This window comes from Coregonus lavaretus (genome assembly GCF_964263955.1).
Source record: "Coregonus lavaretus genome assembly, contig: HAP1_SCAFFOLD_436, whole genome shotgun sequence".
Taxonomy (NCBI): domain Eukaryota; kingdom Metazoa; phylum Chordata; class Actinopteri; order Salmoniformes; family Salmonidae; genus Coregonus; species Coregonus lavaretus.
The window spans coordinates 24427-40765 of record NW_028161380.1 but is presented as its reverse complement, the minus strand read 5'-3'; the positions used below and the strand labels follow the sequence as shown (position 1 = coordinate 40765).

General features: G+C 45.7%; 1 protein-coding gene across 1 annotated transcript in view; it reads right to left on the bottom strand.

The window, feature by feature from the left end:
• ak5 (adenylate kinase 5) overlaps positions 1 to 7661 on the bottom strand; it is a 155522-nt gene extending 147861 nt beyond the window's left edge. Inside the window, 3 exon segments of the mRNA XM_084195324.1 lie at positions 1826 to 1993; positions 5468 to 5654; positions 7301 to 7661. Of these exon segments, the coding sequence (XP_084051450.1) occupies positions 1826 to 1993; positions 5468 to 5654; positions 7301 to 7360 (415 nt within the window). The 5' untranslated portion in view covers positions 7361 to 7661.
• Positions 7662 to 16339: the final 8678 nt, after the last annotated feature.

The following is a 16339-nucleotide window of genomic DNA, read 5'->3' as shown; positions in this document are numbered from 1 at the left end:
AGTGCACTATATAGGGACTAGGGGGCCATTCTCTGGTCTAAAGTAGTGCACTATATAGGGACTAGGGTGCCATTCTCTGGTCTAAAGTAGTGCACTATATAGGGAATAGGGTGCCATTCTCTGGTCTAAAGTAGTGCACTATATAGGGAATAGGGGGCCATTCTCTGGTCTAAAGTAGTGCACTATATAGGGACTAGGGTGCCATTCTCTGGTCTAATGTAGTGCACTATATAGGGAATAGGGTGCCATTCTCTGGTCTAAAGTAGTGCACTATATAGGGAATAGGGTGCCATTCTCTGGTCTAAAGTAGTGCACTATATAGGGAATAGGGTGCCATTCTCTGGTCTAAAGTAGTGCACTATATAGGGAATAGGGTGCCATTCTCTGGTCTAAAGTAGTGCACTATATAGGGAATAGGGTGCCATTCTCTGGTCTAAAGTAGTGCACTATATAGGGAATAGGGTGCCATTCTCTGGTCTAAAGTAGTGCACTATATAGGGAATACGGTGCCATTCTATGGTCTAAAGTAGTGCACTATATAGGGAATAGGGTGCCATTCTCTGGTCTAATGTAGTGCACTATATAGGGAATAGGGTGCCATTCTCTGGTCTAAAGTAGTGCACTATATAGGGAATAGGGTGCCATTCTCTGGTCTAATGTAGTGCACTATATAGGGAATAGGGTGCCATTCTCTGGTCTAAAGTAGTGCACTATATAGGGAATAGGGTGCCATTCTCTGGTCTAAAGTAGTGCACTATATAGGGAATACGGTGCCATTCTCTGGTCTAAAGTAGTGCACTATATAGGGAATAGGGTGCCATTCTCTGGTCTAATGTAGTGCACTATATAGGGAATAGGGTGCCATTCTCTGGTCTAAAGTAGTGCACTATATAGGGAATAGGGTGCCATTCTCTGGTCTAATGTAGTGCACTATATAGGGAATAGGGTGCCATTCTCTGGTCTAAAGTAGTGCACTATATAGGGAATAGGGTGCCATTCTCTGGTCTAAAGTAGTGCACTATATAAGGAATAGGGTGCCATTCTCTGGTCTAATGTAGTGCACTATATAGGGAATAGGGTGCCATTTGGGATGCAGCCAAGGTGAATTGATAGTACTGTAGTAGAGGCTGTAGACATGGTCATATGCATGTCAATGAAGTCTGATTAGTAAAAACATATGTTTGATACGTATCTAACGGTGTGAATGGAACGTCCAATCCTTTGTTACCTGCCGGCCTTATCTTCTTAAGGAAGAGAAACGATCGATAGAACTCACCATGGAAACCAATCAAATCCTTGATAGATGAATTTGCCTCCAGTTTTTCCTTGTTCAGATGGCAACGAACAGCCCACTCACAGACAGAAATGCCCGCATACTGGCACGTACACATATACTGTAGGCAGCAGGCATGCACACTCACCCACCTACGCACCAGATTGAGGATGACTAACCCTAAAGGTTTTAGGTTATGGTCAGGGTTAGAGGTTACAGTGCTAGGTTCGGTGCTATGGTCAGGGTTAAAGGTTACAGTGCTAGGTTCGGTGCTATGGTCAGGGTTAGAGGTTACAGTGCTAGGTTCGGTGCTATGGTCAGGGTTAAAGGTTACAGTGCTAGGTTCGGTGCTATGGTCAGGGTTAAAGGTTAAAGTCAGGGTCAGGTTGTTTACCGATGACGAGGATGACTTTAGGTCTTGGTCTGGAGGGGTTCGGGTTGGGGTTCGAGGTTATAGGTCATTTAGTGATGATGAGGAGGACTTTGGGTCTTTCGTCTTGAAGGGTCAGGGTTGGGGTTAGAGGTCAGGGTTCGAGGTTAGAGGTAATTTACCGATGATGAGGAGGACTTTGGGTCGGGGTCTGGAGGGGTCGAACACCTCGTACTCCTCGATGAGCTCAGCGGTCTCCGACAGGTCTGAATCACTCTCAATGGAGAACTGGCTGATGGGAGGGAGACGGTCGTAGCGCCGGTACGGGAAGTTGGGACTGTCTGGGAGCACTGGTGGGAGAGAACACACTCAGGTAAGTAGGCAGGCAAGCACACACACACACACACACACACACACACACACGCACACACACACACACACACACACACACACACACGCACACACACACACACACACACACACACATACACACACACACACACACACACACACACACACACACAAGTTGTTATTCAGCAAGAGATTGTTTCTTACATGTATCTAATACCACTTTTATCCACATAATTTCATTGACTAATTGGCCACAATGCTGAATTAGTCATACACTATAAGATACAGCCATGAGAGAGACAGAAGTGTGTACTGGCCATGGTATTACGAACCCTGACAGACAAACAGTCGAAAACAATGCAACCAGCCTCGCGATCATTCAAATTAAAAATGAGTCAAAACATTTTCAGAATAGGTTTAGCGTCAGACTCGGTAGGCTGCAGCTCAACAGACAGAGACAAGGCAAACGCCAGACTAAACATCACCTTCTGGTAAAGCCTGTGTTCTACCAACTGAGCCACACGGTACCAGGTCCAAGTCTCAGGCCACACCCCCAGACTAAACATCAAACCAAACGATCACTTTCTCTTTGCAGCCACCCTGCATCTGTTTCCCTGATGTCTGTCTGCACCTGAGGGTTGCTGTTACATGTTACACTACTACTGGCTCTGTCTGTGTACCAAATAGCAACCTATTCCCTATATAGTGCACTACTTTTGACCAGGGCCCATAGGGATGGGAAAGGTCCATAGGGCTCTGGTCAAAAGCAGTGCACTATGCAGGGAATAGGGTGCCATTTGGGATGCAAGCTAGTTTATGATCCCCTTTGCTCTTCAGATTGTCACGATCGTCGGTGAGAGAGGAGGACCAAGGCGCAGCGTTGAATGCGAACATATTTATTTATATAATGATCACACGAACAAAACAACAAAACGAAAATGTGACGTCCCTGGTTACATACACGAACCAACACGGAACAAGAAACCACAATGAATGAATGCCTAACGGCTACCTAAGTATGACTCCCAATCAGAGACAACGAGCTACAGCCGTCTCTGATTGGGAGCCACCCTGGCCAACATAGATATACAACTAGAACCAACACACATGAAAACTCACACCCTGGCTCAACATACTAGAGTCCCCAGAGCCAGGGCGTGACAGTACCCCCCCCTAAAGGCGCGGACTCCGACCGCGCCAACCAAATACCACAGGGGAGGGACCGGGTGGGCACTCCGCCTTGGCGGCGGATTAAGCTCCGGGCATGATCCCCACTCGCTCTCTAACCCCCCAAGGTACCCCTGGTCCGGTCTGGCCCTGCTGACCGGAGCTGGACTGCACACTGGTGGAGCGGATTGCTCTAGCTCCGGTGTGAAGCAGCTGACCCGTGCTGAACCAGGCACCAGTGGAACAGGCACGGCCTGTGCCGGACTGACGACGCACACCACTGGCTTGGTGTGGGGAGCAGGAACGGCCCGAGCCGGGCTGACGAAACGCACACCTGACTTGGTGTGGGGAGCAGGAACGGGCCGCGCCGGGCTGACGAAGCGCACCACTGACTTGGTGCGGGGAGCAGGAATGGGCCGAGCCGGGCTGACGAAGCGCACCACTGACTTGGTGCGGGGAGCAGGAACGGGCCGAGCCGGGCTGACGAAGCGCACCACTGACTTGGTGCGGGGAGCAGGAACGGGCCGAGCCGGGCTGACGAAGCGCACCACTAACTTGGTGCGGGGAGCAGGAACGGGCCGAGCCGGGCTGACGAAGCGCACCACTGACTTGGTGCGGGGAGCAGGAACGGGCCGAGCCGGGCTGACGACGCGCACCATTGGCCTGGTGCGGGGAGCAGGAACAGGCCGGACCGTACTGGGGACACACACCACTGGTCCTACGCAGGGATCTGGAATGGGCCGGACCGGACTGGTAACACACCCCAGTACCTCTCGCCGTGCCTCTACACCTTCCATCCCCTCTTCGACCAGAGGCCCCCGTAACCTGGCGGCCTCCTCTGCCAACCCGCTGGGCCGCTCTGCCGCGGTCTCCTGCTGGCCCGTCGTCCACGGCGTTAGCCCCCCCCTAAAAAATTTCTGGGCGTCTCTCCTACCCGTGGACCAGGTCTCCATGTCCCTCGCCAGCCTTTCGCCCTTCTGCTTCCATGTCAAGCCCTTCTCTTCCTCACCCGGCTTGACCCAGTCGAGGAGGCGAAGGAGATCTGCTAGAGATCTCCCTGGCGATGGCTCCTGGACACGCTGCTTGGTCCAGTCTTGGTGGTTTCTTCTGTCAGTGTTTGCTGTAGGTGGGTGTGGTGTTGGAATGCGAACATATTTATTTATATAATGATCACACGAACAAAACAACAAAACGAAAACGTGACGTCCCTGGTTACATACACGAACCAACACGGAACAAGAAACCACAATGAATGAATGCCTAACGGCTACCTAAGTATGACTCCCAATCAGAGACAACGAGCTACAGCCGTCTCTGATTGGGAGCCACCCTGGCCAACATAGATATACAACTAGAACCAACACACATGAAAACTCACACCCTGGCTCAACATACTAGAGTCCCCAGAGCCAGGGCGTGACACAGATTGTCAAAAAGATAATTAAGTACAGGAGTGTAACAATGTCTAGTATCTATCTATCTATCTCTCTATCTATCTATCTATCTCTCTATCTATCTATATATCTATCTATCTATCTATCTATCTAGCTGTAACTATGTAACAATGTATGTACATAGATACAATCTAATCTATGTATCTAGCTGTACCAATAACCTTACCAGGTTAGAATGGGTGGACAGACAGATATCTTTATCACGATGTCTCATTCAGAATGGAAACCAGCAGGGATACTGACCTTGAGGTGCGGATTTGAGACAAGGTTGTCTACAGGGAAACCCTGCCCTTACCAGCCACTCCTAAATATCCCTGTGCCTTTGCGCAAGGCACTTAATCCCTAACAACTAGGAGCGTTGTAGACTACAATAGCTGCCCTTTGCTCCAACCTCTGTGTGAGTTTGTGTTTCTTTTGGAGGGGTTGGAATAAAGCAGAACACAACATTTCCATTGGACAGTTAAGTAATATTTTCCTTCTCTGCTAATAATGTACTATCTATCCAGCTGCTACAATAACAAAACCCCAGGTTAGAATGGGTGGACAGACAGACATCTTATCTTTTTACAGTATTGCTCCCTGATCTCAATGTCTGGATTTAAGAACATTGTTTTTCCAGGGGTAACCCTGACTCTGAATGTGTCTTTCCTTCATTCCCCGTGTCCTCTCTATGCCATCTGTCTCAAAATGGTTTGGAGGAAACGGTCAGAGTGGGAGACCTTGGATCTTCTCCTGCCATACGGTTTGGGAAGGAGGCAAGTGGAGACGATGCAAGGAATCGAGGAAAGACCAATTGAAAACGAGCCTCCTCAGTCCTCACTCCTAGTGTGGCAGAACACACACACCGCTCACCATTTCGGAAGAAGGACCTACGCGATTGTCCTCCGTTGAGGGGGGGAAGGGACTTCTTCTCCTGGCCGACGAATGTGTCCCACCGGACCCTGTCTGGGCCCCCAAGCTCCCTCACCTTCTTTAGACACACCTCCAGGTAGTCTATGGGGTCCTCTGGCTTATAGTACATCAACCCTGTCAACAGGCTCTGGAGAAGACAACAACAACATCATCAACAACAACAACAACAATAACAATAACAACAACAACACAATGAGAGAGACAGAAGTGAAACCCTGACCCCCTGACCCTCAACCCCGACCCCTTAGCCTGACCCTAACCTCCTCTAACCCTAACAGATTCATGTTGATGTTATATCATTGTTTTAAGACTTGAAACGTAATCGTAGAGCATCGTACATTTTCTGCATTGTTGCTTTCACAGGTGCGTTAGATCTGCACAAAACCATGTCACCAGTGTAGGGAAACGGCACAAGGCTTCCAGCCTGGGTTAACTTATTACAGCTGGTGGAAAGATCGTGGTGAAAGTGACATCCATAGGAAAGGCACAGGAGACCTCTGTCTATGTTGACTGTCCTGTTCTCTATTAGAAAACGCAATGAATGAATCACTTTATGAGAGAACTTTCTTTCCACCCATGTAGAGAGAAATACCACTTACGCGTGTGTGTCGTCTGTGCGTGTCATTCCTTCACCCTGAGGGTTCTTAAACAATCCCTCCTAAGACTAAAGACATCCTTCCAACTAAGCATCCACCCTCTTCTTCTCTGTCTCAAATGGCACCCTATTCCCTACGTAGCGCACAACTACCCTATGGGCCCTGGTCAAAAGTAGTGCACTATGTAGGGAATAGGGTACCATTTGGGATGCAAGCCTTCAACTACTACCCTCTACAGCTCCACTGCCAGAAGCCGTGGATTTATTGTTGTATTTCCCAACCCAACACAATGGACTGGGGTTGGGGCCAAAGATTTAGAAGATGGTTCATTGATTTATGGGTTATAAAATAATGTTCAAAAAAAAAAGAAAAATTGGTTCAAAAATATTTTTGATCTGGAAAATGACTCAAATGCTTGGCAGAACCTCCACTGTGTAAATTATATTACTAAACAAATAATGAATATACAATTAACTAAACATGCAAACAATATATAAAACAATACAAAATAAAAAGCATATCTACATTTTTTGTATTTTTTAAAGCATATATCCATCTATTAAAGAAGATTAAAGAATGTATCTGGTTAGTTAGCAAATACATATTATTTATTGAAACACACTGAAATAGGACAAACTATGCAGAATGTCTTGAATATGCAAGCCTTCACCCCAATGCTCTAGATTATTTGTAGTGGTCTCTCTCTCTATCTCTCTGCCTGACAGTTGTAAACATCAATTTGACACCATGACTAGAATTGGTTACCCAACATTATGTATTTATTTACTTACATCATCAGTCAGTTGTCTTTTTAATGAATAACATTATCTGACTAAAAATAAACATTAATAAAAACCTTTATTGCCATTGGTTATATTGGAATGGATTCAACCATTTCAAACGTGATATGAAACCTTTCAAATGGTACCCTCTGATTGATGCTAAAACTGAAATAAAAAGGTGTATACCAGTATGCACTTATTTCTATGGCAGGGCTACTGTAGCTATATATCATTTAGGCTCCACATACTGTATCATTTAACGATTTAGCCTAATGTGGACGACTAAACGAATATTTTTTCAAACCCCAACGGATAATACCCTAATTAATCTGTAATACCGAACTGCCACGGATAAAAGTATTGTAACCGAAGCCCGCGAAGCCAACAGATCTCACCTCAAACAGTTGAGGTATCTCCCGCCTAGTGAGATACTCCTTAGCGTCGTTGGTATTCATCTCGACGTTTGGAGATGGAGAGAGATTCTGGCCGATATCACTCCCGTTCTCGAAAATATCCGGCTTCGCTCTCAGGACAACAATTTACGGTTTCGCGTTGTCCGTATCGGTTTGTTGACGCTAGTCTACTGTGAATGGACCAACGGAACTCCGAGGTTTGACAGAAGCTCAGAACATTTTTAACTTGTCACTTTATATCTGGATTCCAGGAGAAAGGTTAGGCAATGCCACGGTGTCACCTTCTCCAGAGCGAACGGTGTGGCTATCTAGTCTGTCTCCTTCCTTATAGTATGCTGCTCCTTCTTCTACTGCTGCGGCGTCTCCTCTTCACAGAACCAGACTGACACCAATGGGTCTCTCTCTGCGCATTCAGTGCGTTAGCTTTGAGCGTCTGTGGGCGTCTCTCTGTGCGCGGCGCGGGTGTCAAACTCAACAACACATGGACGGAGTGAAAGTCAATGTTATTCGGATAGCCTACAAACAGATGTAGGATCATATAATTTGAGCCAGTTTGCTACCGAAGGAAAAGAATCCTGCAGCAACAGGAAAAGTTAATTATTATGTGGATTATAATTCATGGACATGTTTGTAATGTTAATACTCCTACCCTGCTACATGAAGTCACATTCCTAGAAGCCATCAGTTCCGAGAAACCATCAATGTCACTACACTGGTTTGAGTCCCTGATGTGGAGGGAGCGGGTTCTTCTGATCCTGGAGATATCTACCACACTGGTTTGAGTCCCTGATGTGGAGGGAGCGGGTTCTTCTGATCCTGGAGATATCTACCACACTGGTTTGAGTCCCTGATGTGGAGGGAGCGGGTTCTTCTGGTCCTGGAGAGATCTACCACACTGGTTTGAGTCCCTGATGTGGAGGGAGCGGGTTCTTCTGGTCCTGGAGAGATCTACCACACTGGTTTGAGTCCCTGATGTGGAGGGAGCGGGTTCTTCTGGTCCTGGAGATATCTACCACACTGGTTTGAGTCCCTGATGTGGAGGGAGCGGGTTCTTCTGATCCTGGAGAGATCTACCACACTGGTTTGAGTCCCTGATGTGGAGGGAGCGGGTTCTTCTGGTCCTGGAGAGATCTACCACACTGGTTTGAGTCCCTGATGTGGAGGGAGCGGGTTCTTCTGGTCCTGGAGAGATCTACCACACTGGTTTGAGTCCCTGATGTGGAGGGAGTGGGTTCTTCTGGTCCTGGAGAGATCCACAGTCAGGCTGTGCATGTGTTTGTTTTAGCCCAGCACTTACAGTGGGGGAAAAAAAGTATTTAGTCAGCCACCAATTTTGCAAGTTCTCCCACTTAAAAAGATGAGAGAGGCCTGTAATTTTCATCATAGGCACACGGCAACTATGACAGACAAACTGAGGAAAAAAAATCCAGAAAATCACATTGTAGGATTTTTAATGAATTTATTTGCAAATTATGGGTGGAAATAAGTATTTGGTCACCTACAAACAAGCAAGATTTCTGGCTCTCACAGACCTGTAACTTCTTCTTTAAGAGGCTCCTCTGTCCTCCACTCGTTACCTGTATTAATGGCACCTGTTTGAACTTGTTATCAGTATAAAATACACCTAACCACAACCTCAAACAGTCACACTCCAAACTCCACTATGGCCAAGACCAAAGAGCTGTCAAAGGACACGAGAAATGATCCAGAAGAGGATTGGGAGAATGTCATATGGTCAGATGAAACCAAAATATAACTTTTTGGTAAAAACTCAACTCGTCGTGTTTGGAGGACAAAGAATGCTGAGTTGCATCCAAAGAACACCATACCTACTGTGAAGCATGGGGGTGGAAACATCATGCTTTGGGGCTGTTTTTCTGCAAAGGGACCAGGACGACTGATCCGTGTAAAGGAAAGAATGAATGGGGCCATGTATCGTGAGATTTTGAGTGAAAACCTCCTTCCATCAGCAAGGGCATTGAAGATGAAACGTGGCTGGGTCTTTCAGCATGACAATGACCCCAAACACACCGCCCGGGCAACGAAGGAGTGGCTTCGTAAGAAGCATTTCAAGGTCCTGGAGTGGCCTAGCCAGTCTCCAGATCTCAACCCCATAGAAAATCTTTGGAGAGAGTTGAAAGTCTGTGTTGCCCAGCGACAGCCCCAAAACATCACTGCTCTAGAGGAGATCTGCATGGAGGAATGGGCCAAAATACCAGCAACAGTGTGTGAAAACCTTGTGAAGACTTACAGAAAACGTTTGACCTGTGTCATTGCCAACAAAGGGTATATAACAAAGTATTGAGAAACTTTTGTTATTGACCAAATACTTATTTTCCACCATAATTTGCTAATAAATTCATTAAAAATCCTACAATGTGATTTTCTGGATTTTTCTTTCTCATTTTGTCTGTCATAGTTGACGTGTACCAATTATGAAAATTACAGGCCTCTCTCATCTTTTTAAGTGGGAGAACTTGCACAATTGGTGGCTGAGTAAATACTTTTTTCCCCCACTGTACAACCTCTAATCATCGCCTTTGATCAGTTTAATCAGGTATGTTTGAGGCAGGATGGATTAGCACTCTGTTAATGTCATACTCATTACTCATCATTCACAAGAGGGCAAATATTCCTTGTTTTAGTCCTTGTGGGGACTTTTGGGGATTTTAAGGCCCCAACAAGAATAGAAGAACCAACGCACGCACACACACACGCACGCACGCACACACACACACACACACACACACACACACACACACACACACACACACACACACACACACACACACACACACACACACACACACACACACACACACACACACACACACAGTGTCTATTTGAATCCTTCCCACAGTGTGACAAGGTTGATTTGGAGTTCTAGATGCACAGAACTGGCTGTTGAACTGTTAGTGGTGTTGCTGAATTATATCTAGAGAGACAGAGAGAGATGATGAAATATACAGACCATAAATTCCAATTGGCCATACTGAAACATCATCCTCAGCTCTGGCATCTTCCCCAATATTTGGAACCAAGGACTAATCACTGCAATCCACAAAAGTGGAGAAAAATCTGACCCCATTAACTAGCGTGGGATATGAGTCAACAGCAACCTTGGGAAAATCCTCTGCATTATCATTCACAGCAGACTAGTTCATTTCCTCAGTGAGTGGAAACGCATCTGGCAGTCCGAATGACAAATCTGGGTTTGGTGGATGCCAGGAGAACGCTACCTGCCCGAATGCATAGTGCCAACTGTGAAGTTTGGTGGAGGAGGAATAATGGCCTGGGGCTGTTTTTCATGGTTCGGGCTAGGCCCCTTAGTTCCAGTGAAGGGAAATCTTAACACTATAGCGTACAATGACATTCTAGACGATTCTTTGCTTCCAACTTTGTGGCAACAGTTTGGGGAAGGCCCTTTCCTGTTTCAGCATGACAATGCCCCCATCCACAAAGCGAGGTCCATACAGAAATGGTTTGTCGAGATCGGTGTGGAAGAACTTGACCGGCCTGCACAGAGCCCTGACCTCAACCCCATCGAACACCTTTGGGATGAATTGGCACGCCGACTGCGAACCAGGCCTAATCGCCCAACATCAGTGCCCGACCTCACTAATGCTCTTGTGGCTGAATGGAAGCAAGTCCCTGCAGCAATGTTCCAACATCTAGTGGAAAGCCTTCCCAGAAGAGTGGAGGCTGTTATAGCAGCAAAGGAGGGACCAACTCCATATTAATGCCCATGATTTGGAATGAGAAGTTTGACGAGCAGGTGTCCACATACTTTTGTTAATGTAGTGTATGTTTCCCATGCCAATAAAGACATTTGAATTTAATTGAGAGCCAGACAGACAGACAGACAGACAGACAGACAGACACAGAGAAAGAGAGAGACAGAGAGACAGAGAGAGACGAGAGAGAGAGAGAGAGAGAGAGAGAGAGAGAGAGAGAGAGAGAGAGAGAGAGAGAGAGAGAGAGAGAAGTGCGAGCGAGAGAGAAAGATAGTCAGAAAGAGAGAGGGAGAAGGAGAGAGAGAGAGAGAAATAGAGTGGGTGAGGTGCTGTCTGGGGACTGTAGCAGTACTAGTGGTGGATTATTTTCTCTGTCTCTCTCTGGTGACTGTAGCAGTACTAGTGGTGGATGATTTTCTCTCTCTGGTGACTGTAGCAGTACTAGTGGTGGATGATTTTCTCTGTCTCTGTCTGGGGACTGTAGCAGTACTAGTGGTGGATTATTTTCTCTGTCTCTGTCTGGGGACTGTAGCAGTACTAGTGGTGGATTATTTTCTCTGTCTCTGTCTGGGGACTGTAGCAGTACTAGTGGTGGATGATTTTCTCTGTCTCTGTCTGGGGACTGTAGCAGTACTAGTGGTGGATGATTTTCTCTGTCTCTGTCTGGGGACTGTAGCAGTACTAGTGGTGGATGATTTTCTCTGTCTCTGTCTGGGGACTGTAGCAGTACTAGTGGTGGATGATTTTCTCTGTCTCTGTCTGGGGACTGTAGCAGTACTAGTGGTGGATTATTTTCTCTGTCTGGGGACTGTATCAGCACTGGTGGAGGATGATTTTCATATAATTTGGAACAGTGGATGACAGCGGACATCTAGAATTCTGCCGTGTTACCAGGTTCTGTAGGAGGAAAGGTCAAATGTCAAATGTGTCATCAAAACAAACTGAATGTTTTTTTGTGTTTTTTGTTGATACAATATAGTTTTGTACTATTTCTTTGTTATTATTTTATTCCAGTTTCATAAATTACAGAAGGCTTCAATTTCTCTATAATTATTTTCAGTTTTCTATAGTTTGAACCTGTTTTATGTAGCATTTTATCGCTGTGAATCAGGATGAACGTTATATGTTTGCATCCCTGCTAGTGAGCATTTCTCCTTTGCCAAGATAATCCATCCACCTGACAGGTGTGTGACATATCAAGAAGCTGATTAAACAGCATGATCATTACACAGGTGCACCTTGTGCAGGATACAATTAAAGGCCAACACAATGCCACAGATGTCTCAAGTTATGAGGGACTATGTAATTGGCGTGCTGACTGCAGGAATGTCCATCAGAGCTGTTTCCAGATAACTGAATGTTCATTTCTCTACCGTAAGCCGCCTCCAAGGTCATTTTAGAGAATTTGGCAGTACGTCCAACCAGCCTCACAACAGCAGACCATGTGTATGGCGTCAGTGGTGTAGTGGGTATATGCAGACCACGTGTAGTCAGTGGTGTACGCTGTATACCCACTTATTTTTCAGTGGACATTGCATATTCTTCCTTCTTAATCCTCACTGATACGTATCAAAGTAGTGTAGTGAAGGTATATGCCGTATCAATTCATAGGGCTGATGGAACATAGCAGAATGTTTAGTTTCAAATGTTGATAAACTATTATTTATCATTATATTATTATTATTATTATTATTATTATTATTATTATTATTTAGTAGTATTATTATTATTTAGTATGATGTATTATTATTATTTATTATGTATTATTAATATTCATATTATTATGTACTATGTATTATTATGCATTATTAATATTCATATTATTGTATTTATTATTATTATTGTTATTATTATTATTTCTTCATATTTTAGGAGCACCAATGTACACACGGCAGTAGACCTAACCGTCTGTTCCAAAATGACCATCTTCTGGTAGATGGAAAGGCTTTCCCAAAAACCTCTATTAAATGTTAAGCATTGTTATGGTCTTAGAACATACAATTTTGTTATTTTTCTGTTTAAAAAAGTGTGTATTTGAGAACATTTTTCTTTTTTAAACATCTGAAACCTTAAAATTTCTGATTCAGTTTATCTGTTTCAATAATATACCTACTATTAGCCGACTGAACAGTTGGGTTGGCCTGACTGTGACAGTACAGCTTGGGTTGGCCTGACTGTGACAGTATAGCTTGGGTTGGCCTGACTGGGACAGTATAGCTTGGGTTGGCCTGACTGGGACAGTATAGCTTGGGTTGGCCTGACTGGGACAGTATAGCTTGGGTTGGCCTGACTGGGACAGTACAGCTTGGGTTGGCCTGACTGTGACAGTACAGCTTGGGTTGGCCTGACTGTGACAGTATAGCTTGGGTTGGCCTGACTGGGACAGTATAGCTTGGGTTGGCCTGACTGGGACAGTATAGCTTGGGTTGGCCTGACTGGGACAGTATAGCTTGGGTTGGCCTGACTGGGACAGTATAGCTTGGGTTGGCCTGACTGGGACAGTATAGCTTGGGTTGGCCTGACTGTGACAGTATAGCTTGGGTTGGCCTGACTGTGACAGTATAGCTTGGGTTGGCCTGACTGGGACAGTATAGCTTGGGTTGGCCTGACTGGGACAGTATAGCTTGGGTTGGCCTGACTGGGACAGTATAGCTTGGGTTGGCCTGACTGTGACAGTATAGCTTGGGTTGGCCTGACTGTGACAGTATAGCTTGGGTTGGCCTGACTGGGACAGTATAGCTTGGGTTGGCCTGACTGGGACAGTATAGCTTGGGTTGGCCTGACTGTGACAGTATAGCTTGGGTTGGCCTGACTGTGACAGTACAGCTTGGGTTGGCCTGACTGGGACAGTACAGCTTGGGTTGGCCTGACTGGGACAGTATAGCTTGGGTTGGCCTGACTGGGACAGTATAGCTTGGGTTGGCCTGACTGTGAAAGGCCAATATGGGATTTATCACTTTAGGTCCTTCAGAGGGCATGTCACTGTTTCTCACAGGGCACCTTTCCTTTGCCGGCGGGTACGCCCACTTCTCCAAGGGTACGCCCACTTCTCCAAGGGTACGCCCACTTCTCCAAGGGTACGCCCACTTCTCCAAGGGTACGCCCACTTCTCCAAGGGTACGCCCACTTCTCCAAGGGTACGCCCACTTCTCCAAGGGTACGCCCACTTCTCCAAGGGTACGCCCACTTCTCCAAGCACCACTACACCACTGTAGGGCACCTTTCCTTTGCCGGCGGGCCGTTTGGAAATATTTTGGCAAGAATTAGAGTACGCCCACTTCTCCAAGCACCACTACACCACTGTATGGCGTTGCGTGGGCGAGCGGTTTGTTGATGTCATTGTTGTGAACAGAGTGCCCCATGGTGGCGGTGGGGGTTATGATATGGGAAGGCATACAGTGCCATGCAAAAGTATTCATCCCCCTTGGCGTTTTTCCTATTTTGTTGCATTACAACCTGTAATTTAAATTGATTTTTATTTGGATTTCATATAATGGACATACACAAAATTGGTGAAGTGAAATGAAAAAAATTACTTGTTTAACAAAATTCTAAAAAATAAATAACGGAAAAGTGGTGCATGTGTATTCACCCCCTTTGCTATGAAGTCCCTAAATAAGATCTGGTGCAACCAATTACCTTCAGAAGTCACATAATTAGTTAAATAAAGTCCACCTGTGTGCAATCTAAGTGTCACATGATATGTCACATGATCTCAGTATATATACTCCTGTTCTGAAAGGCCCCAGAGTCTGCAACACCACTAAGCAAGAGGCACCACCAAGCAAGCAGCACTATGAAGACCAAGGAGCTCTCCAAACAGGTCAGGGACAAAGTTGTGGAGAAGTACAGATCAGGGTTGGGTTATAAAAAAATATCAGAAACTTTGAACATCCCATGGAGCACCATTAAATCCATTATAAAAAAATTGAAAGAATATTGCACCACAACAAACCTGCCAAGAGAGGGCCGCCCACCAAAACTCACGGACCAGGCAAGGAGGGCATTAATCAGAGAGGCAACAAAGAGACCAAAGATAACCCTGAAGGAGCTGCAAAGCTCCACAGCGGAGAATGGAGTATCTGTCCATAAGACCACTTTAAGCCGTACACTCCACAGAGCTGGGCTTTACGGAAGAGTGGCCAGAAAAAAGCATGTTTGGTGTTCGCCAAAAGGCATGTGGGAGACTCCCCAAACATATGGAAGAAGGTACTCTGGTCAGATGAGACTAAAATTGAGCTTTTTGGCCATCAAGGAAAACGCTATGTCTGGTGCAAACCCAACACCTCTCATCACCCCGAGAACACCATCCCCACAGTGAAGCATGGTGGTGGCAGCATCATGCTGTGGGGATATTTTTCATTGGCAGGGACTGGGAAACTGGTCAGAATTGAAGGAATGATGGATGGCGCTAAATACAGGGAAATTCTTGAGGGAAACCTGTTTCAGTCTTCCAGAGATTTGGGACTGGGACGGAGGTTCACCTTCCAGCAAGACAATGACCCTAAGCATACTGCTAAAGCAACACTCGAGTGGTTTAAGGGGAAATATTTAAATGTCTTGGAATGGCCTAGTCAAAGCCCAGACCTGAATCCAATTGAGAATCTGTGGTATGACTTAAAGATTGCTGTACACCAGCGGAACCCATCCAACTTGAAGGAGCTGGAGCAGTTTTGCCTTGAAGAATGGGCAAAAATCCCAGTGGCTAGATGTGCCAAGCTTATAGAGACAACCCAATTGACTTGCAGCTGTAATTGCTGCAAAAGGTGGCTCTACAAAGTATTGAGTTTGGGGGGGTTAATAGTTATGCACGCTCAAGTTGTCTTATTTCTTGTTTGTTTCACATAGAAAAATATTTTGCATCTTCAAAGTGGTAGGCATGTTGTGTAAATCAAATGATACAACCCCCCAAAAAATCTATTTTAGTTCCAGGTTGTAAGGCAACAAAATAGGAAAAATGCCAAGGGGGGTGAATACTTTCGCAAGCAATCAATCAATCAATCAATTTTATTTTATATAGCCCTTCTTACATCAGCTAATATCTCGAAGTGCTGTACAGAAACCCAGCCTAAAACCCCAAACAGCTAGTAATGCAGGTGTAGAAGCACGGTGGCTAGGAAAAACTCCCTAGAAAGGCAAAACCTAGGAAGAAACCTAGAGAGGAACCAGGCTATGAGGGGTGGCCAGTCCTCTTCTGGCTGTGCCGGGTGGAGATTATAACAGAACCATGCCAAGATGTTCAAAAATGTTCATAAGTGACAAGCATGGTCAAATAATAATCAGGAAT